The 25,252-nt window shown below is 41.4% G+C and overlaps 1 protein-coding gene across 1 annotated transcript in view; it reads right to left on the bottom strand.

Moving 5' to 3' along the window:
- zfyve9b (zinc finger, FYVE domain containing 9b) overlaps nt 1-25,252 on the bottom strand; it is a 58,409-nt gene that overhangs the window by 23,477 nt on the left and 9,680 nt on the right. The window contains exons 2-11 of the mRNA XM_034180804.1: nt 23,572-24,293; nt 23,344-23,443; nt 23,063-23,265; nt 22,849-22,972; nt 6,081-6,203; nt 2,179-2,334; nt 1,883-2,107; nt 1,727-1,809; nt 1,531-1,641; nt 1,289-1,439 (exon numbers count right to left, since the gene is read on the bottom strand). Coding sequence (XP_034036695.1) covers nt 1,289-1,439; nt 1,531-1,641; nt 1,727-1,809; nt 1,883-2,107; nt 2,179-2,334; nt 6,081-6,203; nt 22,849-22,972; nt 23,063-23,265; nt 23,344-23,443; nt 23,572-24,293 — 1,998 coding nt within the window. The remainder of the gene's footprint in view (nt 1-1,288; nt 1,440-1,530; nt 1,642-1,726; nt 1,810-1,882; nt 2,108-2,178; nt 2,335-6,080; nt 6,204-22,848; nt 22,973-23,062; nt 23,266-23,343; nt 23,444-23,571; nt 24,294-25,252) is intronic.

The raw sequence follows: 25,252 nt of genomic DNA, 5'->3' as shown, positions 1-25,252 counted from the left end.
TTCTCACGTGGGGTCTCCCCAGTAGAGCCAAGGTGGATCTGCTTGTTGATTGGGCACAGGTTTTACAACAGATGTCCTTCTTGACACAACTCCACATTACATGGAGAAATGTGGCAGGGGTGGGGTTTGAACCAGGAACCTTCCACACTGAAACCAAGTGCACCAATCATGTGGCCACCACCCCTGCAACAAGTTGAACTCTTCATACTCAACAACCTTCAAAAGATTCTGTTAAGGAACAACCCAATTCAGACAGATGACAGTCACATCAGAGAGGTGACCTGAACCACCTGCTATATAGTACACAGAGGTATCCTGTTTCTGATATCTTCAATTCTATTATTAAAAAAATCCAAAAAAATAATCTGCCATCAGGTTTGTACAGCAAACAGACTGGTGTTCCTGAGAAAGACTCACCACAATATCAAATAAAAGTGTACATAAAAGTAATACACTTATTAATAATCACATTAGAATAAAAGACTGATTTAGCAGACACTGCAGGTTGATAGTATTTCAGACAATCCTACCATTCTCTGTAGGCTACCTTGTGGAACACCATTTCATACATTCCATCCTCCTACAGTTCTGCCTGAGGGCTTGCAGAAACTCAATAAAACAAAGGATATGCTTTTTCTGACATTACTTTTGAAACACAGCTTGTGAAACTGATTCCAAAAGGTCCCAACATACCTTACCAAAGAGTGAATCAGGAAGTTTGGGGTGCCTCAGGGCACTCTAGGACCAATCAACATTATTAATTTCCAACACGATTAAGATGATTAGAGATCTGTGAGCAAGCTCACAAAACAATACCACTACCCTTCTATACTAATCGCTTGCATGTATGATGCATTGGTAGCAGAGGTGGGACGAAGTCACTCTCAAGTCATGAATCAGCAAGTCCCCAGTCAAGTCTAAAGTCAACTTGCAAACAAATGGTGGTCATTATGACTTGAGACTTAACTTGGGACTTGCTGATTCATGACTTGAAAGTGACTTGATGGTGACTTTGTCCCACCTCTGATAGGTAGTAGTAACAGTTTTGTAATGAACTCCTGCGAGTAACAAAGTGGAAAGAGTAACCGGTCTCTTTTGGTAAATATGGTGATTTTTTTAAGTTCAATTATGTCCCTTTGAAGACAGTATTTGTCAAATGGTGTTTGTCACCAGGTGTGCTCCAGAAACGTTTTAACTTTTGGTATGACCTGTTCTGCACACCTTCAAAGGATACGGAATCAGCACATATTGTGACGTTGTTGGCTGTAAGGTTCCTGTGTTGGCTCACCTTTGCGTGGCTGATTGTGGATGCTGATGGCTTGCGTCTGGTACTGACCATCTTCCCCTTGCACACAGATGAGGTGGGAGTCTGCGGTCTCATTGAAGCATGCTCCTATAGCCAGCACGTTCTCGTTGGATTTATTCAAAACCTTCATTAGCTACAGAATGATAATTGGCCAGAAGGAGTTGGTTTACGATTGTCAAAAAGACAACTTTTATATAAACTGTGATGCATTTAAAGAGACTCACATCATTATAGCCAGTTGTCGGTATCTTTATGCAGGTCCTCTGAGCTTCTAGATCCACAGTGAGCCCCGGCACCGTTGGTAGGCTGTATCTGTATCTGTAATTTCTAAAGTCCTAGAAAAGCCGGGTGGGAGGACTGGGTTAACATTAATGTTGGGATGCTCAGTATTGTTGTGGCTGAAAGAAATGCCATACTGACCACCAACAGCCTCATTATAGTGTGGCCGATCTCTCCAAACAAGGGCTTCCTAAAGCGCACACTGTACAGAGGACATGGGTAAACTGGAACAAGAGAAAGATTGCTGGTAACAAGAAAAATAAAGCTATAGAAATCATATATGCTGATGTGTATTACATCTATACTCGGCCCCCAGTCTCAGCATGAGACGTAAGGGAAAGGCTTTGGCCCAGGTAAGCTCTGCTTGGTGGACCAGTAGGCCGAAGAGGTAGGGCTGGTTTGGCAGAGGTAGACCTTGAAGAGATTGGAGAGTGGCGTGAACGTACAGGAAGCCTCCGTGCTCCTTAGCACCCAGGAAGCTACCACTAAGTAGGGACAGCGACAGATTCAACACCACCTTTCCTAAACACAACACAGAGGTTCAGTTTGCCAGTGTAAAAAATGTTTAGAAATGGTTGAGTTCTGACTCTGACCTGTGAGGGCATCCCTGTAAAGCTGGGTGAAGTGGCTGAAGATATCTTTGGGAAAGCTTTTCTCTTCAGGCAGACATTGTAGCAACACAACCACTTCTGCCTGACCCACGGCATGCATTCCCTTCGATGTCACACACCAACACTTCCTGTTAACATCTGTTGTGTAAACACAGCCCACAATCATCATATATTTTGAGGATCGCAATAATTTGAAAACCACAGGTTCAGTATGCAGTCAGTGGCCACTCCCTGAGGTACACCTTGATAGAACCTGGTTGGGTCCATTTTGCCTTCAGAACTGCCTTAATTCTTCACAGAACAGATTCAACAAGATGCTAGAAACGTTCTTCAGATTTTGGTCTGTATTGACATGTTAGCATCATGCAGTTAGCACATTAGCAGCAGCTTGAATTGTTTATGTAAGGCAGAATGGGTCCTTCCTGCCATGTTCAAGTCAAGTCATGCCTGGGAGTATACATCGTATCCACCACACCACAGAATCATCCGAGTCCTAGATGGGAACCACCCAAACACCAACAGATCTGTCTCCATATCTTGAATGTAACCGTCATTGTCATGTTAGTTACGCCAAATTCTAACCATCTGAATATTGGAGCAGAATCGAGACTCATCAGAAGACAAAAAGTTTTTCCAGTCTTCCATTGACTAGTTTTGGTGAGCTTGTGCCCACTGCAGCTTCAACTTCCTGTTCTTAGCTGACAACAGTGGTCCCTGGTGCAGTCCTCTGCTGCTACGGCCCATCTGTTTCAAGGATTGAATATGTTTTGTGCTCAGATGTATCTGGCCCTTCTTCTCTAAGTTCTGCCATTGATAACATATTTTCTACCAAAGATATGTCATTCACTGGATGTTTTTTCTTTTTCGGATAATTTTCTGTAGACTCGTGTGTGAAATTTTGCAGTTCTCAAAGTAGCACGTCTGGCACCAACAACAATGCCACAGTCAAAGTCACTTTAAATCACCTTTTATAGCAAATCAAAATGGGCAGTAAATATAGATCAGTAGATCCTCTTGACCATGTCGACATGCATAAGGCTATAGTCAGACTGCAGACAAATGGTGGGTTTTTCCCCTCCTCAAATTACCTTTTGAGACAAACTGTCCACACTTCCATTTGGAAGTGATGAGATCTCTGTGTCCAGACATCAAAACCATTGACAGTAAAGAAAGTGATGGAAAAGACACTTGAAATCCAATTTCAGAGTCCAGGGTGTACAGACCACAGACTGAATACAGTAAGTTCCTTCGGCTTATCCCTTTTTTCTCTGGGGAGTGGCCACAGCATATAAATATATATACAGGGTGGGTTTGAGACCAGAGGATCCTTGGGTTAAATTCCAGATAGACCAGAAAATCCTTAGAGGCACTTGGGCAAGACCCTTAATCACAGTTGCTCCCAGTGTGCAGTTGAATGCCCTGCATGGCAGCACCCTGGCATCAGTGTGTGAGTGACTGGGTAAATGTGAGCCATCAATGTAAAGTGCTTTGAACTGTTGATTCATATGGAAAAACAATATAAATGCAACCCATTTACAGGGCCTCCAAAAAGTATTCACAGCACTTCATTTTTTCCACATTTTGCTATGTTACAGCTTTATTCCAAAATTAATGAAATTCTTTTTTTATATACTCAAAATTCTACACAATGTGAAAAAAGTTTTGTTTTTTCCCAGATTTTTGCAAATATAATAAAATAATAGTAATAATTAAAAAAAAAAAACCTAAGAAATCACATGTACGTAAGTTTGCTATGAAGCGCATAGTTGAGCTCAGGTGCATTCATTCTTGAGATGTTTCTACAGCTTAACTGGAGTCCACCTGGGGCGAATTCAGTTGATTGGACATGATTTAGAAAGACACACACCTGTCTACATGTAAGGTCCCACAGTTGACAGTGCATGTCAGAGCACAAACTAAGCATGAAGCCAAAGGAATTGTCTGTAGACCTCTGAGACAGGATTGTCTGGAGGCACAAATCTGGGGAAGGGTACAGAAACATTTTTGCTGCTTTGAAGGTCCCAATAAACACAATGGCCTCCATCATCTGTAAATGTAAGAAGATTGGATCCACCAGGACTCTTCATAGAGCTGGCCGCCCGTCTAAACTGAATGATCGGGGGAGAAGGGCCTTACTCTGGGAGGTGACCAAGAACCTGAAGGTTACTCTCTCAGAGCTCCAGCATTCCTCTGTGGAGAGAGGAGAACCTTCCAGAAGGACAGCCATCTCTGCAGCAATCCACCAATCAGGCCTGTATGGTAGAGTGGCCAGACAGAAGCCACTCCTTAGTAAAAAGGCACATGGCAGCCCACCTGGAGTTTGACAAAAGACACCTGAAGGACTCTCAGACCATGAGAAACAAAATTCTCTGGTCTGATGAGACAAAAATTGAATTCTTTGGTGTGAAAGCCAGATTTCATATTTGGAGGAAACCAGGCACCATCCCTACAGTGAAGCATGGTGGTGGCAGCATCATTCTGTGGGGATGTTTTTCAGCAGGAACTGAGAGACTAGTCAGGATTGAGGGAAGATGAATGCAGCAATGTACAGAGACATCCTGGGTGAAAACCTGCTCCAGAGTGCTCTTGACCTCAGACTGGGGTGACAGTTCATCTTTCAACAGGACAATGACCCTAAACAGGACAACTCTGTGAATGTCCTTGAGTGGCCCTGCCAGAGCCCAGACCTGAATCTGATTGAACATCTCTGGAGAGATCTGAAAATGTCGATGCACCGACACTCTCCATCCAACCTGATGGAACTTGAGAGGTACTGCAAAGAGAAATGGGAAAAACTGCCCAAAGATAGGTGCACCAAGCTTGTGGCATCATATTCAAGAAGATGTGAGGCTATAATTGCTGCCAAAGGTGCACCAACAAAGTATTGAGCAAATGTTGTGAATACTTATGTGCACATTATTTCTTAGTTTTTATTTTTAACAAATTTGCAAAAATTAAAAAAAAAACTTTTTTCATTTTGTCATTATGGGGTGTTGTGAGTAGAATTTTGGAATAAGGCTGTAACATAACCAAATGTAGAAAAAGTGAAGCGCTGTGAATACTTTCTGGATGCACAGCACCATGCTGCCAATTCAGTCAGGTAAATGAATGTAATGTAAAATCTTGATGGAATTAATTTTTATGGCCTTTGCCACAGCCACCAGATGGGGGGTTTTATGCAATAAATGTATCTTGCTGATTTAAGTTACTGATTTAAGTTGTGGATCTTGGTGTTGCTGCCAATCCCTCTCCCAAGATGGTTGACAAAAATATTGCGGAAATGTTTCTAATGTTTATTCATCTATTTGGGACAAACACAACTGCATCCATAGCGGCTAACAGCCATAGCTAGCATGGCCCTTGACCTGGTATGCTAGCTATCACACAAAATGAACACTTCCCTAAGTAGTTATAATGTTATGGCTTGAAATAGCTTAAATCGATGAATTACTTTAAAATTCACATTATCTTTATAGACGCAAACTATTTTTTGTTCCAGGCTGTCAAACATTTTATGTCTGCTGTAAAGGTGGGCATTTGAACATGGGCATCTATGAGGGTGTTGACCACTGACTGGCTTTGGGAATCTCCAAATATGGTTTGAATCTGATTTGCAAAACTTGTATTTAGTCTTGTTGGGTTTTTGGTTATTTGTTTGTTTGCTGTTAAGATTTTCAACAATCAATCTAGTGACAGTGTATACACCAAAAAATCACATTTGGACTGTGAATGCAGCCTAAATGAGCTGGGTGTCTGCCACATGATTGGCAAATAAGATATTTACTTGTATGACTTGTATGTACTGAATGAAGTGACCAAAATGCATTCATGTGTATAGACAACAGCATTTCATTATTTCCATTGAAAGTGAAAAACACACTTACAGTTGACGAACTTGACCATAGCCAGCAGGTTGGCATTTAGGACGAAAACCAGCTGTTTAGGTCGGCCGCTCTCCAGCTCCTGAATGAGGACCGTCTCAGATGGCTGCTCCTCCACAGTGTAATCTGAGGACGGGACACAACCAGACCACTGTGAGACGCCGCCATCTGCTGACACTCGTCACTTCATCCTCTGACATTTTACTTTCATCCACTCCAAACAAAAGAGCAAGCTTCGTGAAAAATTCATAGCGGAACATTCATTCGGAAGAGGAAGGGGGGGAGCTTTTGAAAATTGAAGGTATCATGTCCAGAACGCTGGGGAAGTTTGTTGAGTGGGCAATCTCATTCTGGGTTAGCCAGCACATGGCCCTCAGTGAGGCAGTCGGAGTCCGTGGACATTTTAAGTCAAGACTTAAAACCTATTTTTATTCTTTCTTATGATTAGTTTTTATTTTGTTATGTTTTATTCTTTTACTTCTGTTTTTAATTAGGTATTTGAATTTTTTTATTTTTATTTATTTATTTACATTTTTTATGTTGAACTGTTCTGTGTGAGGCACCTTGAGACGGCTTTTGTTGTAATTTGGTGCTTTATAAGCTGATTAAATTGAAATTGAACAACATTTTACTGAGTCTTAAAGTAAATAAATATGAAATTGGTTACTGGATCCTTAAACTCTGGACATAATAAACTCTACATGGTGGATCCTTGATCTCTGGACATAAACAGAAATAAAATCTGTTAGTTTTTGTCAAAAGCATTTCCTTTCAGACATTATTATTGGCATGAATGTCTTTCCATACCTATGAGCTGAGCTCTTGCAGCTGCGCTGCAGGTCAAGTTCATAAAGAATGCAGGACGTCTCATTTTAGTCGACTGTAGTTTATTGTCTGTATTGTAATGTTTGTAAGAGGTGTCATTTTATTTAAAGCTGCGATTCGTTTTGAAGTTATTAATTCCGAGCGGACTCTGTCTCGGCAGAGAGCCGCGCAGCGTTTAAAGATGTGACAACGGAACGGAGGACGATTCTCGTTTCTCGACTGCAACAAGACCAGAGTCCCGGTTAGTGACTTTAATCCACACAAAAGTGACTCATGATATTTTAATGGCTTTCAGAGGGGATAAGAAGCGGACTTACCACTTCTGAAGAGCAGCGAATCAAAGAGCCACGAGCCATTCACGCTTCAAACTGGAGTCGCGCTGCAGAAATGGTTGATTACAGACGCTGTATTGAAAATCGTAACGGTCCAAAATAATCGTAACGGTCCAAAATTATAGCGTAACGGACCGTAATGCAAGTTTGCACTAGCTAGAACCCTGAATGTTTTTTGTCTGTGCATGGTCTTGCGGATGGACCCTTTTAATAACAATAACACAACATAATATAACAATAACATAACATAATCAATCCACGGTGTTAATCCAACAATCCACCTGCGAAATATAGTGAAGATTCATCCCATCCTGTCTATGGCTGATGCTGAGACCCTGATTCATGCGTTTATCTCTTCTAGATTGGACTACTGCAATGTTCTATTTTCTGGTTTGTCACAGTCTAGCATTAGGGCTCTCAAATTGGTTCAAAATGCTGCTGCCAGAGTGTTGACACGAAGCAGAAAGTTCGACCACATTACACCCATTTTGGCATCCCTTCACTGGCTTCCTGTCCCAGTGAGATCAGATTTTAAGGTTCTGCTACTAACCTATAAAATTATTCATGGACTGGCATCTCCCTACCTAGCTGACCTAATTAAACCCTACGTACTGGCCCAGGCTTTGTGTTCTCAGGGCGCAGGACTACTTTGTGTCCCTAAGGTGAATAAGACGTCTGCAGGTCAAAGGGCTTTCTCTTATCATGCCCCTGTTCTGTGGAATGATCTCTCTGTATCAATACAACAGTCAGATTCTGTAGAGACTTTCAAGTCCAGACTTAAGACGCACTTATTTTCCCTTTCATATGGCTAGCATACCGGCATAGAATGTTACTATGCTTTTTACTATTTTAATTAATTGTATTAGTAAACAGAGCGGGCCGCAGCATCAACTTTATCTAAATTCTGGGTCTTTTAGTGAAGCTTGGGGCTAGTGGCCGGCGATCACTTTAGTATTTCTTCTGTTTTTCTTGTTGCTTAATGCTGACAAATTACACTGTATATGTCTTTCTGATGCTTGATTCTGCTTTTTTCTTTTCTCTCTATTTTAGGTGCAGCTCCATCCAGAGATAGGTGTGGGATCTGTTCTGGAAACCATCCTGTGCACCGGCAATATTTCCTGTATGTTCGTTTTGTGAATTGTTTTGTAATTTATGTTTGTAGCATGGCCCAAGCAGAGGGTCACCTCTTTGAGTCTGGTCTGCTTGAGGTTTCTTCCTCAGAGGGAGTTTTTCCTTACCAGTGTTGCTCTGGGGGGGCAGCACGGTGGATTAGTGGTTAGCACTGTTGCCTCACAGCAAGTAGGTCATGGGTTCGATTCCCACCTGTGGCCTTTCTGTGTGGATTTGCATGTTCTCCCCATGTTTGCGTGGGTTCCCTTCGGGTGCTCCGGCTTCCTCCTACATCCAAAGGCATGCAGGTTATGGACTGGAGAAATTAAAATTGTCCATAGGTGTGCGTACGGGCGTGAATGTGTTTGTCTACATGTGGCTCTGCGACAGACTGGCATGCTGTCCTGGGTGTACCCTGCCTTGCGCTCTATGGCTGCTGGGATAGGCTCCAGCCCACGTGACCCTTAATTGGACTAAGCGGTTGAAGATGAGCCAGTGAGTGTTTGTTCTAGTGGTTAGTAAGGTTCGACCTTACTTGTGTGAAGCGCCTTGAGGCAACCTTGTCGTGATTTGACGCTGTATAAATGAAAATAAATTGAAATTGAAATATAATTTTTTTATCTTTTGAACTCAAAAAATCCTCAGCCCACTGCTATATTCCCTGTTGTTATCAAGGTTTGCATACAATTAATGGACTCTGTAGGTCTGCAAAATTTCTGTATCTCCATAAAAATTACTGCATATTCAGTTCTGAAGTTTTGTGTTCTGATTGATATATGCGAGGGCCTGTGAACCTCCTATTTTGGGCCATGCTGGCACCTTGTAACATGCACACACAAAAAAATATAATATGTAAATCTAAAGCACCACTCATAGAGTGCAAACCTCCACCAACACATAAGCTAACATATAACAGAAAGAACATAGAGAGGGCCGACTTCCTATATGCTGCATTGTAATTGGCTGAGCGCCGGCCGCCATTTTGAATGTGTGTAACTGGGTGTTGCTATAGACGCACAATGTCAGTCTTTGTGTCACTCTAGAGTCGTATTAGAGACAAAGGTTTCTGTTTATGTGCTTTTTTTCATGACCATGGATCATACTTATCATACCAGCAACATCAGAAAAACATCAAGATCTAAAGGAACTGAGTGTTCGGCTATCAATTGCACCAAGTACACTAAAACAAACAAGGAAGTGGCATTCTACTCCTTTCCAAAGAGTATCAATAACCTTTTTCCTTAACGATTCCCTTATCGGTCCTTCAGAGTGGCCATTGTTTTGAGGGGTGTTGGTCAGGAGATTTGAAGCAGTGCTTCAATCTAATGCTTCATTGATTCATTGTTTTATTTCACTTTAAGTTAATTTTCCCCTGCTAAAAACCTAAAGAGCATATGTCTGTGAGTAATATTTACCTTTTTTATGTTAAACTGACCTGTTATGGTCTTCTGAAGCAGTTGATAGATGTATTTTATAACTTAAAAATGGGACCGATGCTAATGCGATAGCATGTCTATGGCATTTTCAATGTTAAAGTTAGCATTAAGCTGTTGTAGCTGTCAGCATGTTTGTGTGCATTTGTTTTCTGTATAATAATGGCTCAGCGTTTGTCATAAAAGAGTCAAATGTATTACAAATTGTAATATTTTTAAATTTATTTTTGTTTATATATTAGCAATAATAGCAACAATAATAATAGTAATAATAACTAATAATGCTACAATACAGTTTTAAAGAAAGAGACAAAAAGAACCTGATTAAAAACACAACAGAAAATATAAAACTAAAAATATAAAAGATCAGGCTGCCTAGGTTATAATATACTTACAGCGCCTTATTTTCCACTCTATACACTCCACAATCATAACAGCTGTTTAAATAAACGTTTGTAATAGTAGTTCCTTGTGTTCTAAAGTCAAATAGTGCATTACAGTAGCTTGTAGTACACTCAAAAGAAGTTTTGTTTACAAAACGTCACTCCACTGCAGCAGCCAAACTGCTCCAGTTACACACAATCAAAATGGTGTCCAGATTACATCATTTTGTGGGAGTCGGCCCTCTCTATGTTCTTTCTGCATATAATACAAAATAATAAATCAAAAAGGCTTTTCAATGTTAAAATCAAATATCTGCTAAATCCAAAATACAGATCAGATGCGGATCAAACTTTGTCAGGTAAGTGCCAGTCTGAACCTCACATTCAAATATGAGAGTGATTGGGGCATGTTTGATTAAGATATAATGTAAAATATACATTAAATGAGGTTTTCAATGTTAATTTTAAATGGCTACAAAATCTGTAATCTGGATCAGATCTGGATCAAACTTTGTCAGTCAATAAAAGATACCATCCTACATCTTTTTCAACAGAGTTCTGAATTTTTGAAAATTAGGTCAATTTTAAAGATAGCGATTTTTTAAAATTTTTTTCAACATTTTTCCTGGCTTTGCCCTTTGAGCTATGACCTTGGAAATTTAATGAGTTCTTGCCTATCCGGATCTGAATCTTTACTAAAAAATTCATAATGATATATGAATAATTGTAGGCTCCAGACTGTTCACAAGCAGCTTAGGAGGTAATAATGACAGACAAGCCTTTCAAGTTACTTTTGAAGCCTTCTTGTTTATCACAGGGTCCTGGTGGGCACTTATTGGTGTTGCTTATTTATTTATTTTCTTATTTTCATGCCTATATTAAAAGCCATGTGGCCTCTGTGTATGTGCACGTGTGTAACTTCGATCATGGAGAAACTGGAGAGAGTTAAAATTTTATTACAGAGATTAGAGCATGCCATAGGTATTAAAGGCACTGCGCTGCGGTGGTTTGAATCATATTTGTCTAATAGATTACAATTTGTTCATGTAAATGGGGAATCTTCTTCACAGACTAAAGTTAATTATGGAGTTCCACAAGGTTCTGTGCTAGGACCAATTTTATTCACTTTATACATGCTTCCCTTAGGCAGTATTATTAGACGGTATTGCTTAAATTTTCATTGTTACGCAGATGATACCCAGCTTTATCTATCCATGAAGCCAGAGGACACACACCAATTAGCTAAACTGCAGGATTGTCTTACAGACATAAAGACATGGATGACCTCTAATTTCCTGCTTTTAAACTCAGATAAAACTGAAGTTATTGTACTTGGCCCCACAAATCTTAGAAACATGGTGTCTAACCAGATCCTTACTCTGGATGGCATTACCCTGACCTCTAGTAATACTGTGAGAAATCTGGAGTCATTTTTGATCAGGATATGTCATTCAAAGTGCATATTAAACAAATATGTAGGACTGCTTTTTTGCATTTACGCAATATCTTTAAAATCAAAAGGTCTTGTCTCAGAGTGATGCTGAAAAACTAATTCATGCATTTATTTCCTCTAGGCTGGACTATTGTAATTCATTATTATCAGGTTGTCCTAAAAGTTCCCTAAAAAGCCTTGAGTTAATTCAAATGCTGCAGCTAGAGTACTGACGGGGACTAGAAGGAGAGAGCATATCTCACCCATATTGGCCTCTCTTCATTGGCTTCCTGTTATTTCTAGAATAGAATTTAAAATTCTTCTTCTTACTTATAAGGTTTTGAATAATCAGGTCCCATCTTATCTTAGGGACCTCGTAGTACCATATCACCCCAATAGAGCGCTTCGCTCTCAGACTGCAGGCTTACTTGTAGTTCCTAGGGTTTGTAAGAGTAGAATGGGAGGCAGAGCCTTCAGCTTTCAGGCTCCTCTCCTGTGGAACCAGCTCCCAATTCAGATCAGGGAGACAGACACCCTCTCTACTTTTAAGATTAGGCTTAAAACTTTCCTTTTTGCTAAAGCTTATAGTTAGGGCTGGATCAGGTGACCCTGAACCATCCCTTAGTTATGCTGCTATAGACGTAGACTGCTGGGGGGTTCCCATGATGCACTGTTTCTTTCTCTTTTTGCTCTGTATGCACCACTCTGCATTTAATCATTAGTGATCGATCTCTGCTCCCCTCCACAGCATGTCTTTTTCCTGGTTCTCTCCCTCAGCCCCAACCAGTCCCAGCAGAAGACTGCCCCTCCCTGAGCCTGGTTCTGCTGGAGGTTTCTTCCTGTTAAAAGGGAGTTTTTCCTTCCCACTGTAGCCAAGTGCTTGCTCACAGGGGGTCGTTTTGACCGTTGGGGTTTTACATAATTATTGTATGGCCTTGCCTTACAATATAAAGCGCCTTGGGGCAACTGTTTGTTGTGATTTGGCGCTATATAAAAAAATTGATTGATTGATTGATTGAGTTGTTTGAAGTGATGATTTTGGAATCTGCAGTTGTATAGAAATGGCTCCAAGAGACCTTCCCAACTTGTGTAAATATACAGTTTTCCTTCTTAGATCTTCATTGAGTTCCTTGGACTTCCCCAGTGTTCTGAGTAATGGTCAGTCCAGTGAGTGCTGGCAAACACATCCCTTTTTGCTGGCAAAGAGAAACTACAAGCTGTAGTCAATCATGATCAATAATGAAATGTTAATAGGCCTTGTCACGTTAAAAGACATTGTAGAAGGTTCAGCACCACTACATATAATTTGGACCCTGTGTTGATTAGAAAAGAGCCAAAATAAACTCAAACCTTTGCACCCAATTCTTATTTTAAAAGTCATTAATGTTGTATGCTGTATAGTCAGTCCACTGTGGCACAAGAACAGTTCAAAGACATCATTAAAAGCCCAAAATGAACATGTTATGGCCCTAAACTCTAAACTCTGTCAGATTCATGAGTGGGTGCCTGCATTCTGAAATCAACTCCTCTCACATTTTTAGTATGAATTTTGGGAAACTTAGTACAATTCCTTCTTATAGGTTGGCAACACACATATTGTAATACTGTACAAGATTGACACATTTTGGCCTATGTGTAAACGCAGCATAATGCCGCGTTTACACATAGGCCATTCTTAACATGACTTAACACATCTGAATAGGTTTCTTAATCGTGTGTGTCGGTGCGTGATATTCATGATTTTCGTGGAGCATGTTTTTGGCTGTCAAAAAAATCTTCCACGAATGTCACACACCACCATCATTTCGCCTCATGTCGTGGAGGTCGCAGTTGAGCATGTTGATCCGTCTTGATGAGTGGTGATCCTTAATACAGCATGACAGCGTTCTTCTCTGATGTGTGCACAGTTAAACCCTGCTGCACCGCATTCAGTTTTATTCCTGCAGTATGCTGAAGAAGGACAGTGACGCCAAGTCGGCTAAAAGTCTCGTTCCAGTACTCCTCAGTGCAGGTGTTCCACATGCTGCATGTGCCTCATGTTTGGGAAAACGAGCGAGACGAGAGCCGTGTGGAGCCACACATCTGGCTCTCTCAGTCTCCTCCTCCTTTCTGCAGCACTCCATGGCACAGAGCCCAACTAAGCATGCAGTCACAAAGTTCTTCTGCTGTGGATTTTGAGGAGCAAACTGGAACAATCTGAATTGTTCAGCAACTGACGGTAGGATGAATATGGGGGTGTGTGGAGACAATTCACCTCATTCACAATGTGACAGAATGTAATGATGCACTGTTACCTGCAATAGCATGCAACAACGTGAAACATTATTCTTGACCATGCATAATGGTTCCTGATAATTCTCCAGAAATACGTGCCATTAATCGTAATGCGTGGTAACAGGTTGCAGCAGTTCCCGAGGCCCCATGATGCCTCTGCCTCAAATCATCACATTCGTGATCAGCGGCCAAGAATGTATACTTTGTGGCATTTGTGACTTGCCGTCGTTATGTGTAAACGCAGCATAACATCTGGAGAAACGACTGTCGATGTTCTACCCAGTCTGTAGTAGCCAGCATCCTCTTTTACACTGTGGTGTGCTGGGGGGGGGTTGGAAGCACATCCAAGAAGGACATATCCAGGTGGGTCAGACTGATCAGGCGGGCTGGCTCCATGGTTGGCATGAAGCTGGTGACGGTGGCAGAGAAGAGAACACTGGACAAACTGCTGGACATTATGGACGATACTTTTTGTATCAACTCCACTCGCTGTGTTTGGAGGATGAGAATAACCCCAAGAACTCCATCCAAACTGTGAAGCATGGGGGTAGAAACATCATTTTTGTTGGTGGTTTTCTGCAAAGGGGACAGGACAACTGCACCGTAATGAAGGGAGGATGGATGGGGTCATGTATCGCAAGATTTTGGCAAACAACCTCCTTCCCTCAGTAAGAGCATTGAAGATGGGTCATGGCTGGGTCTTCCAGCATTGTGATTTTCAGAATTTTTTGTTTTAGATTCTGTCTCTCACACTTCAATGTACCTACGATAAAAATGACAGACCTCTCCATTCTTTGTAGGTGAGAAAATGTGCAAAATCGACTGTGGATCAAATACTTATTTGCTTCAAATACTTATTTGCTTCACTGTAGTTATGACCCTTGATTAACAATCCTAGACACTGCCAGTATCATGAGCTGAAGTCTGCATTCTGAAATCAACTATCACATACTTTGAAATGAAGAAGCACTTGTACCAAAGCAGAATTTGTCAGATGGGGACATTGTATTCTCAGAGCACTCTTTTTTTTTTCTTTTTTTTTTTAATCTTACATTCAGTGACCCTGTGCTTCTGCATTTTTTTTTTCTCTTGCTGTGTTGTGAGAGGTTTTATATGCAAGTTGATATGTGAAGGAGCGACAACAACCATTCATGTCTAATTATGGCAGTGGAAGTAAGCCCATGCACGATGACTGAGATCTATAAAAGTGAACCATGTCTGCGCATAACTTCATACTCTGGTGAAAATAATGTGTGTGCACATTCTGCCTTTGTTTGCTTACAGTTTTAGTCATGACTGTATGCAGTTTTATAAATGGGGCCCCTGGTGACCTAAATTATCTTGCCACAGAAGTGTATAATCTGACCCCTTTTTGACTCTTGCTCAAGCAGAACTGTGCTTCAGTGTTACATACACTATGACAGTTACACTCTCCTTTTCTTCCTTACAGTCACTTGGTTTCATTTTACATTGCAATCACAAAGACCAACGCAAAGTGCTGATGTGTGCAAGAAGAAGAAGAGCGCATGGAAACACAGCTGCTGCTGCGGCTGCTGGTGTTTGCATTATACTGCAACTGAAAGAGCTGGCTGAGGTGAATAGAAAAGTCGGGCTGGTTGCGTCTGATTAGTTTGATGTGCACAAACATTTGTGTGGTTATTATGCAGCTGGTTGTGTGTGAATGCAACCCTGTAGTTAATGACATCTTTGCAAACTGGTAGCTGCAAAATGCAAAGAATATCTGTTGTTAGACAATGATTTGACCAAGACCATGACCAAGAGAGTTGACTGTGCATCCAGAAAGTATTCACAGTGCTTCACTTTTCCATATTTATTTGATACAGCCTTATTCAAAAATGGATGAAATAAAAAAAAAAATCTCAGAATTGTACACACAATACCCCATAATGACAAACAAAAAGTTTTTATGAGATTTTTGCAATTTTTTTAATAATAATAATAATAACAATAATTTTAAAAACTAAGCAGTCACATGTACATAAGTATTCACAGCCTTTGCCATGAAGCTCAAAATTGAGTGCCACTGATCATCAATCAATCAATCAATCAATTTTTTATATATAGCGCCAAATCACAACAAACAGTTGCCCCAAGGCGCTTTATATTGTAAGGCAAGGCCATACAATAATTATGTAAAACACCCAACGGTCAAAAACGATCCCCCTGTGAGCAAGCACTTGGCTACAGTGGAAGGAAAAAACTCCCTTTTACAGGAAGAAACCTCCAGCAGAACCAGGCTCAGGGAGGGGGCAGTCTTCTGCTGGGACTGGTTGGGGCTGAGGGAGAGAACCAGGAAAAGACATGCTGTGGAGGGGAGCAGAGATTGATCACTAATGATTAAATGCAGATTAAATGCAGAGTGGTGCATACAGAGCAAAAAGAGAAAGAAACAGTGCATCATGGGAACCCCCCAGCAGTCTACGTCTATAGCAGCATAACTAAGGGATGGTTCAGGGTCACCTGATCCAGCCCTAACTATAAGCTTTAGCAAAAAGGAAAGTTTTAAGCCTAATCTTAAAGTAGAGAGGGTGTCTGTCTCCCTGATCTGAATTGGGAGCTGGTTCCACAGGAGAGGAGCCTGAAAGCTGAAGGCTCTGCCTCCCATTCTACTCTTACAAACCCTAGGAACTACAAGTAAGCCTGCAGTCTGAGAGCGAAGCGCTCTATTGGGGTGATATGGTACTACGAGGGTCCCTAAGATAGATGGGACCTGATTATTCAAAACCTTATAAGTAAGAAGAAGAATTTAAATTCTATTCTAGAATTAACAGGAAGCCAATGAAGAGAGGCCAATATGGGTGAGATATGCTCTCTCCTTCCAGTCCCCGTCAGTACTCTAGCTGCAGCATTTTGAATTAACTGAAGGCTTTTTAGGGAACTTTTAGGACAACCTGATAATAATGAATTACACTAGTCCAGCTAGAGGAAATAAATGCATGAATTAGTTTTTCAGCATCACTCTGAGACAAGACCTTTCTAATTTTAGAGATATTGCGTAAATGCAAAAAGCAGTCCTACATATTTGTTTAATATGCGCTTTGAATGACATATCCTGATCAAAAATGACTCCAAGATTTCTCACAGTATTACTAGAGGTCAGGGTAATGCCATCCAGAGTAAGGATCTGGTTAGACACCATGTTTCTAAGATTGTGGGGCCAAGTACAATAACTTCAGTTTTATCTGAGTTTAAAAGCAGGAAATTAGAGGTCATCCATGTCTTTATGTCTGTAAGACAATCCTGCAGTTTAGCTAATTGGTGTGTGTCCTCTGGCTTCATGGATAGATAAAGCTGGGTATCATCTGCGTAACAATGAAAATTTAAGCAATACCGTCTAATAATACTGCCTAAGGGAAGCATATATAAAGTGAATAAAATTGGTCCTAGCACAGAACCTTGTGGAACTCCATAATTAACTTTAGTCTGTGAAGAAGATTCCCCATTTACATGAACAAATTGTAATCTATTAGACAATATGATTCAAACCTCCGCAGCGCAGTGCCTTTAATACCTATGGCATGCTCTAATCACTGTTGACCATAAAATTTTATGGTCAACAGTATCAAAAGCAGCACTGAGGTCTAACAGAACAAGCACAGAGATGAGTCCACTGTCCGAGGCCATAAGAAGATCATTTGTAACCTTCACTAATGCTGTTTCTGTACTATGATGAATTCTAAAACCTGACTGAAACTCTCAAATAGACCATTCCTCTGCAGATGATCAGTTAGCTGTTTACAACTACCTTTCAAGAATTTTGAGAGAAAAGGAAGGTTGGAGATTGGCCTATAATTAGCTAAGATAGCTGGGTCAAGTGATGGCTTTTTAAGTAATGGTTTAATTACTGCCACCTTAAAAGCCTGTGGTACATAGCCAACTAACAAAGATAGATTGATCATATTTAAGATCGAGCATTAAATAATGGTAGGGCTTCCTTGAGCAGCCCTGGTAGGAATGGGGTCTAATAAACATGTTGATGGTTTGGATGAAGTAACTAATGAAAATAACTCAGACAGAACAATCGGAGAGAAAGAGTCTAACCAAATTCCCGGCATCACTGAAAGCAGCCAAAGATAACGATACGTCTTTGGGATGGTTATGAGTAATTTTTTCTCTAATAGTTAAAATTTTGTTAGCAAAGAAAGTCATGAAGTCATTACTAGTTAAAGTTAATGGAATACTCAGCTCAATAGAGCTCTGACTCTTTGTCAGCCTGGCTACAGTGCTGAAAAGAAACCTGGGGTTGTTCTATTTTCTTCAATTAGTGATGAGTAGAAAGATGTCCTAGCTTTACGGAGGGCTTTTTTATAGAGCAACAGACTCTTTTTCCAGGCTAAGTGAAGATCTTCTAAATTAGTGAGACGCCATTTCCTCTCCAACTTACGGGTTATCTGCTTTAAGCTACGAGTTTGTGAGTTATACCACGGAGTCAGACACTTCTGATTTAAAGCTCTCTTTTTCAGAGGAGCTACAGCATCCAAAGTTGTCTTCAATGAGGATGTAAAACTATTGATGAGATACTCTATCTCCCTTACAGAGTTTAGGTAGCTACTCTGCACTGTGTTGTTATATGGCATTAGAGAACATAAAGAAGGAATCATATCCTTAACCTAGTTACAGCGCTTTCTGAAAGACTTCTAGTGTAATGAAACTTATTCCCCACTGCTGGGTAGTCCATCAGAGTAAATGTAAATGTTATTAAGAAATGATCAGACAGAAGGGAGTTTTCAGGGAATACTGTTAAGTCTTCTATTTCCATACCATAAGTCAGAACAAGATCTAAGATATGATTAAAGTGGTGGGTGGACTCATTACTTTTTGAGCAAAGCCAATAGAGTCTAATAATAGATTAAATGCAGTGTTGAGGCTGTCATTCTCAGCATCTGTGTGGATGTTAAAATCGCCCACTATAATTATCTTATCTGAGCTAAGCACTAAGTCAGACAAAGGTCTGAAAATTCACAGAGAAACTCACAGTAACGACCAGGTGGACGATAGATAATAACAAATAAAACTGGTTTTTGGGACTTCCAATTTGGATGGACAAGACTAAGAGACAAGCTTTCAAATGAATTAAAGCTCTGTCTGGGTTTTTGATTAATTAATAAGCTGGAATGGAAGATTGCTGCTAATCCTCCGCCCCGGCCAGGTTTTCCCCAGAAGCTTTGCCAATTATCTATGAAGCCCACCTCATTTTTTGGACACCACTCAGACAGCCAGCAATTCAAGGAGAACATGCGGCTAAACATGTCACTCCCGGTCCGATTGGGGAGGGGCCCAGAGAAAACTACAGAGTCCGACATTGTTTTTGCAAAGTTACACACCGATTTAATGTTAATTTTAGTGACCTCCGATTGGCGTAACCGGGTGTCATTACTGCCGACGTGAATTACAACCTTACCAAATTTACGCTTAGCCTTAGCCAGCAGTTTCAAATTTCCTTCAATGTCGCCTGCTCTGGCCCCCGGAAGACAATTGACTATGGTTGCTGGTGTCGCTAACTTCACATTCTCAAACAGAGTCGCCAATACCAGAGTTTGATCCTCGGCGGGTGTGTCGTCGAGTGGGGGAAAAACGGTTAGAGATGTGAACGGGTTGGCGGTGTACACGGGGCTTCTGTTTAGGGCTACGCTTCCTCCTCACAGTCACCCAGTCAGCCTGCTTTCCCGGCTGCTCGGGATCTGCCAGGGGGGAACTAACGGCGGCTAAGCTACCAATGGTCCGCACCAACTACAGGGGCCTGGCTAACTGTAGAATTTTCCACGGTGCGGAGCCGAGTCTCCAATTCGCCCAGCCTGGCCTCCAAAGCTACGAATAAGCTACACTTATTACAAGTACCGTTACTGCTAAAGGAGGCCGAGGAATAACTAAACATTTCACACCCAGAGCAGAAAGTGCGGGAGAGACAGGAGAAGCCGCCATGCTAAATCGGCTAAGAGCTAGTAGCTACGCTAAGCTAGCGGATTCCTAAAAACACGGCAAAGTGAATAATGTGTAAATAATTTAGAGGTGACTCAGCAGAAGGAGTGCTTTAGTTAAGGCACGTAAAGATTACACTGGGAAACAACTCGTAATCTAGATAACTAGATCAATCTAACTGCGCAGATTAAACAGCTAACAGATACAGAAAAACACCGCTGTGCTCCGGAACCAGAAGTGATACAATACCGCAGTGAGAGCCAACAACCAGTAGAGGCGTTTGCACCCAGTGAGTCAAAATTGAGATGTTTCTAAAGCCTAATTGGAGGCTACCTGGGGTAAATTCAGTTGACTGAATATGATTTGAAAATGCACACACCTGTCTACATATAAGGTCCCACAGTTGACAGTGCATGTCAGAGCACAAACCAAGCACGAAATCAAAGGAATTGTCTGTAGACCTCTGAGACAGGATTGTCTCGAGACACAAATCTGGGGAAGGGTACAAACACAGTGGCCTCCATCATCTGTAAATGGAAGATGTTCAGATCCACCAGGGCTCTTCCTAGAGCTGGCTGCCCGTCTAAACTGAGTAATCAGGGGAAAAGGGCCTTAGTCAGGGATGTGACCAAGAACCCGATGGTCACTCTGTCAGAGCTCCAGCATTCTTTTGTGGAAAGAGGAGAACCTTCCACAAGGACACCTATCTCTGCAGCAACCCACCAATCATGCCGGTATGGTAGAATGGCGATATGGAAGCCACTCCTTAGTAAAAGGCAGCCTAGCTGGAACTTGCCAAAAGGCACCTGAAGGACCCTCAAACCATGAGAAACAAAATTCTCTGATGAGACAAAGACGGAGCTCTTTGGCGTGAATGCCAGGTGTCATGTTTGGCGGAAACCAGGCACCATCCCTACAGTGAAGCATGATGGTCACAGCATCATGCTGTGGGGATGTTTTTCAGTGGCAGGAACTGAGAGACTAGTCAGGATTGAGGGAAAGATGAATGCAACAATGTACGGAGACATCCTGCTTCGGAGCGCTCTTGACCTCAGACTGAGGGACAGTTCATCTTTCAACAGGACAACGACCCTAAACACACAGCCAAGATATCAAAGGAGTGGCTTCAGTACAACTCTGTGAATGTCCTTGAGTGGCCCAGCCAGAGACCAGACCTGAATCTGATCAAACATCTCTGGAGAGATCTGAAAATGGCTGTGCACGAACACGCCCCATCCAATTTGATGGAACTTCAAAGGTGCTGCAAAGAGGAATGCCCAAAACTGTCCAAAGATAGGTGCACCAAACTTGTGGCATCATATTCATGAAGACTTGAGGCTGCAATTGCTGCCAAAGGTGCATCAACAAAGTACTGAGCAAAGGGTATGAATACTTACGTACATGTGATTTCTTAGTTTTTGTTTTTATTTTTAAGAAATTTTCAAAAATTTCAAAATATCTTTTTTCATGTTGTCATTATGGGGTGCTGTGAGTAGAATTTTGAGGGGAAAAATTAAATTACTCCATTTTGGAATAAGGCTGTATCATAACAAAACGTGGCAAGAGTGACGTGTTGTGAATACTTTCTGGATGCATTTGTTTTTCAGGGTTTTAGACGCCAAAAAAAACAAGCAAAAGCTAAAGCCATGTAGTGCATTTTCTGGACTAAGTCAATTCTAATTAATAATTTATTTATTTATTTTTAGTTGTTGTTTTTAACTAGTTTGTGAGCTGCTACGACTTATATTTCAATATGACATATATGAAAAAATACTGCATCGTCATCTGTGGCAAGAAGCACCATCTACACACATGACAAGCTGGTCCTGTATACTCAATGAGGTACAGTGATTCATATGCACAAGCATAAGGTGGCCATAATGCACCATTAAGCAGGATGCCAACTGACATAAAATAAGAAACTGAAGATTTGAATGAGATGGGTCATTCTGTCTTAGATAATGCGTAGTTTAATAAATCATGCTCTCAAACTAAAAGGCTGTGCTCTTGAATAGAAACGGAATATAATTTTGATACCACTAGGCACAACACTTGTCTGGACTGTGTGAGAAAATAAGAACTGCAACACCAGGTCAACCAGCCAAATCTAAGGTACTTGTTTGCATCATAAATAAATAATGCACTAAGTTCTCAATTATTTAATTGCATTCCACGTTTACCTCACCTGCGGTTATCTGTTCAGTGGTGAAAAAAGCTGTTTACTTGAGTTTTGTGCCTTGTCAAATAACACTAATTAGCTCACTAGCTTCTGCTCACTAAAGCAGTGCTTGTGTTATCATTAAATAATGTCAAGTTTTCAAACATTTAATTTCTTTGCACATTTACCTCACCTATGATAATCTGTTCAGTGGCCAAAAGAAGCAGTTCACCTGAGTTCTTTGTGTGAAAGAGTGTTTCATGATGCATATTACAAAATGGCCAGCGCACATCCAAAATGTCCTTGTAACTACCCGATGATAGCCTAACTGCTTTTCAAAATAGCCAATGCACATCCACAATGTCCTTGTAGTTGATAAAACCATCTGATCTTTTTATAGCTGTGTAATTGATGAAACCATCTGATCTATTTATAGCTGTCTAATTGATAAAACCAAAGTATTCGCATCTATTTGGACAGCATGATGGAACTCTCTGATTTGTTGCATGGCATGCAGATATACACTATAAAATTTTTACATACCACCTTGAATGCAACGTGAGCACAACATCCGCCTATAAACGCCTACTTTACTTCACTTTGCAGCCAATCACATAGCCAGTGATTCACGACAGGCTAAGGACTGCCCACATGGGGTCGACCTTGACTCAGGAATAAAAGTTAGTGCACTGGGCTCTTTGTCCAGATGTTGCATGTGATCTGTTTGAAGACTCCAGCACTGCTAGATGACTCTAGGCACCTTTCAATACAACATCGAAACTTTGAAGTCTGTTTCCTGTTCAATTCTTGTTGTGATCACTGTGGATTAGTGATTATCAAAGCTAACTTTTAGATTAGTTGTGCCCCTTGGCACTCTACGGTACCTCCTTTGACCCCGGTGGACGTGAGGATGGGTGGTAGCCCATCCAGCGGGATGAGTGTGGCAGAGCTGCTGCTGTGACTGCTCATATAGGCAGTGCTGCTCCAGCCATGAGAACCGCTGGCCTCCTGCACGAAGAGAAAGCCGAAGCACAAGTGAAAATGAGAGAAACAAAACTACACAATAATTTTTCATGTTATGGTTTTGGATGAACCTACGTTGGCGGTTTGTCCGTGTTGCCGGAATGCCATTCTGATCTGTGGGGAACCTGCGGGACATTTGTGCGTCCCGCACGGTGCTCGTCTCATCGCAGGTGAGAATGCTGCACCTCTAACAGGCGTGGTGGGAGCAGACTCTGAGTGCTTATTGGTGAGGAACTCATCAGCAAACCACACCCTCCTTTTGTCTTTTGGAGGTGTACCTGAAGAGTAGACGTAAGGATTACTGACATGTAACTTCAAAAATATTAATAACTGAGAACTTTAAAAGAACTGCTCACTTTTGATGAGAGTTGAATGACAAGAAACACAAACTCGACCCTCTTTGCCATCCAAATGTGTGAGTCTGAACTTCAGATTGGAGCAAAGTGCACAAAAAACCTGACCACAACACAGGACACTAAAATGTACACAGAAACAATCGTGCCACGTCTTATGGAACATGCTTCAACTGAATTTCACTCAAAAATGAAGAGACAACACAAACAATAAGCTGTGAATGTCCTCACCTTCCCACACGCACGACAGTGGTGTCTCCTCTTAGTGAAGGTGAACTTCACCCCACACTTCATGCAAACTTGTGCCTGATCATCAGGAACCCACAGTGGAGCTACTTCCCCGAGGACGGTGCCTCGCTCCTTGGAGAGGATCCCAGCAGGGCCTGGCTGCTGGTCATTGTCAGGATCGGCCACAGATCCAGCTCTGCTGCTGCTGCTCTCATCTTTTCCATTAGGTCCAATTTTATCCTGGCTGTGGAGCTCCTGAGGTTCCAAAACGGAGGACGCTGCAGTCACGTCTGAGCCACAGGACTGATGTCCACTTTCTTCAATCTCCTTCTCTTCAATCACAGAGTCCTCCTTTGAGGGGGGAATCGGAGGCTTCTTCTCTTCCTCCGACCACTCGGGTTCAGCCGGGCTCAGCACTAAGGGGCTGGAAGACTCTCCGAATCGACTCTCAGCCCATGTGGAGATGGTGGTCACAGTGCAGCTGCCTTCCTCCAGCTGTTGAAGAACCTTCTGGGATTCCAGCAGGGAGGCTGAGCCAGCTTTGGCGGGATGCTCAGGGGTGCAAGTGACTACAGACTCAGAAGAGGCTTTGGATGGAGATTCCGGTCGGATTTGTCGGCAGCCCAATCCTGGTTTAGACACATCACCATCTTTTAGCACCAGATGACAGGGTATGTTCAGCCAGTGCTGCTTGGTGCCCTGAAGAGACGGATTGTCTCCTTCATCTGTTTGGAAGAGCATGCGAAGTTATCACACAGAGGTAAGCAAATACCAAGCATACATACCTTCTAATGACTCATTAGGTGGAAAATCTGTGCTCAAGAGGTTGTTTAACAGCGTGATGAACATCAGTACTTCCCTGTCCTTTACACACCCCACAGCTTTCAATCAACACCAAAGGTACCACCAGCACATTTTCCCCTTGAGGTTTGTCTCTGATCACAAACCAGCTTTGCAGGAAGAAGAAAATGACACGGCTCCTTGCACAAAAGATTCCACAGTGGTTCCATGTGCATTTGTCAACAAATGCCAGATAGAGGATTGACACTGACTCCCAGCATAATGGTGATCAAACATTCCATGACAGAACATTCCTGCTCAGTGTTCGAATGACTCAAAGAGAAAGGAAGTTTCATTTTATCACTTTTCTTTTAATGAGAGTTGAAAACAGGTATTTGAGCCCTAAAGAATGACAACCATCCCACCTGAAAGATGCCCATTCATTGTCTAAAATCATTCAAATGTGTTGGTCATTATGTGAAGAATTTTTGTCTTTTTACATTTTATGAATCAATATGTGTTAAATCAGTTACAATGTCTACTTTATTTCTATACAAGTTTCTAAGATAAGATAAACTTTATTGATCCCACAGCGGGGAAAATAACTTGTTGCAGCAGCAAGAGTCGTACAGTAGTAAAAATATATATATATATATATATATATTTACATTACAGAAAGGTGACTAAAGTATATTGCTGTCATGAATCTGCCCATTCTGGGCTCTTGTTATGGTTTTGTCTCACATCTGTATGCCCTCCGTCTTTGATCCTCTGTCTTTGATTTCCTGTTTGTTATATTGTCGTCACTGGTTGTACTGTTTGTTATACTTTTGCCACTTTGTGAGTTCCATTCTTTAGTCTTAGCTTCTAATTTTCTTGTTGCTCTCTTTTCAATTCTTACATT

The sequence above is a fragment of the Thalassophryne amazonica genome, chromosome 10 (genome assembly GCF_902500255.1).
Source record: "Thalassophryne amazonica chromosome 10, fThaAma1.1, whole genome shotgun sequence".
NCBI classification, from domain to species: domain Eukaryota; kingdom Metazoa; phylum Chordata; class Actinopteri; order Batrachoidiformes; family Batrachoididae; genus Thalassophryne; species Thalassophryne amazonica.
This window is presented reverse-complemented; position numbering and strand designations above follow the sequence as displayed.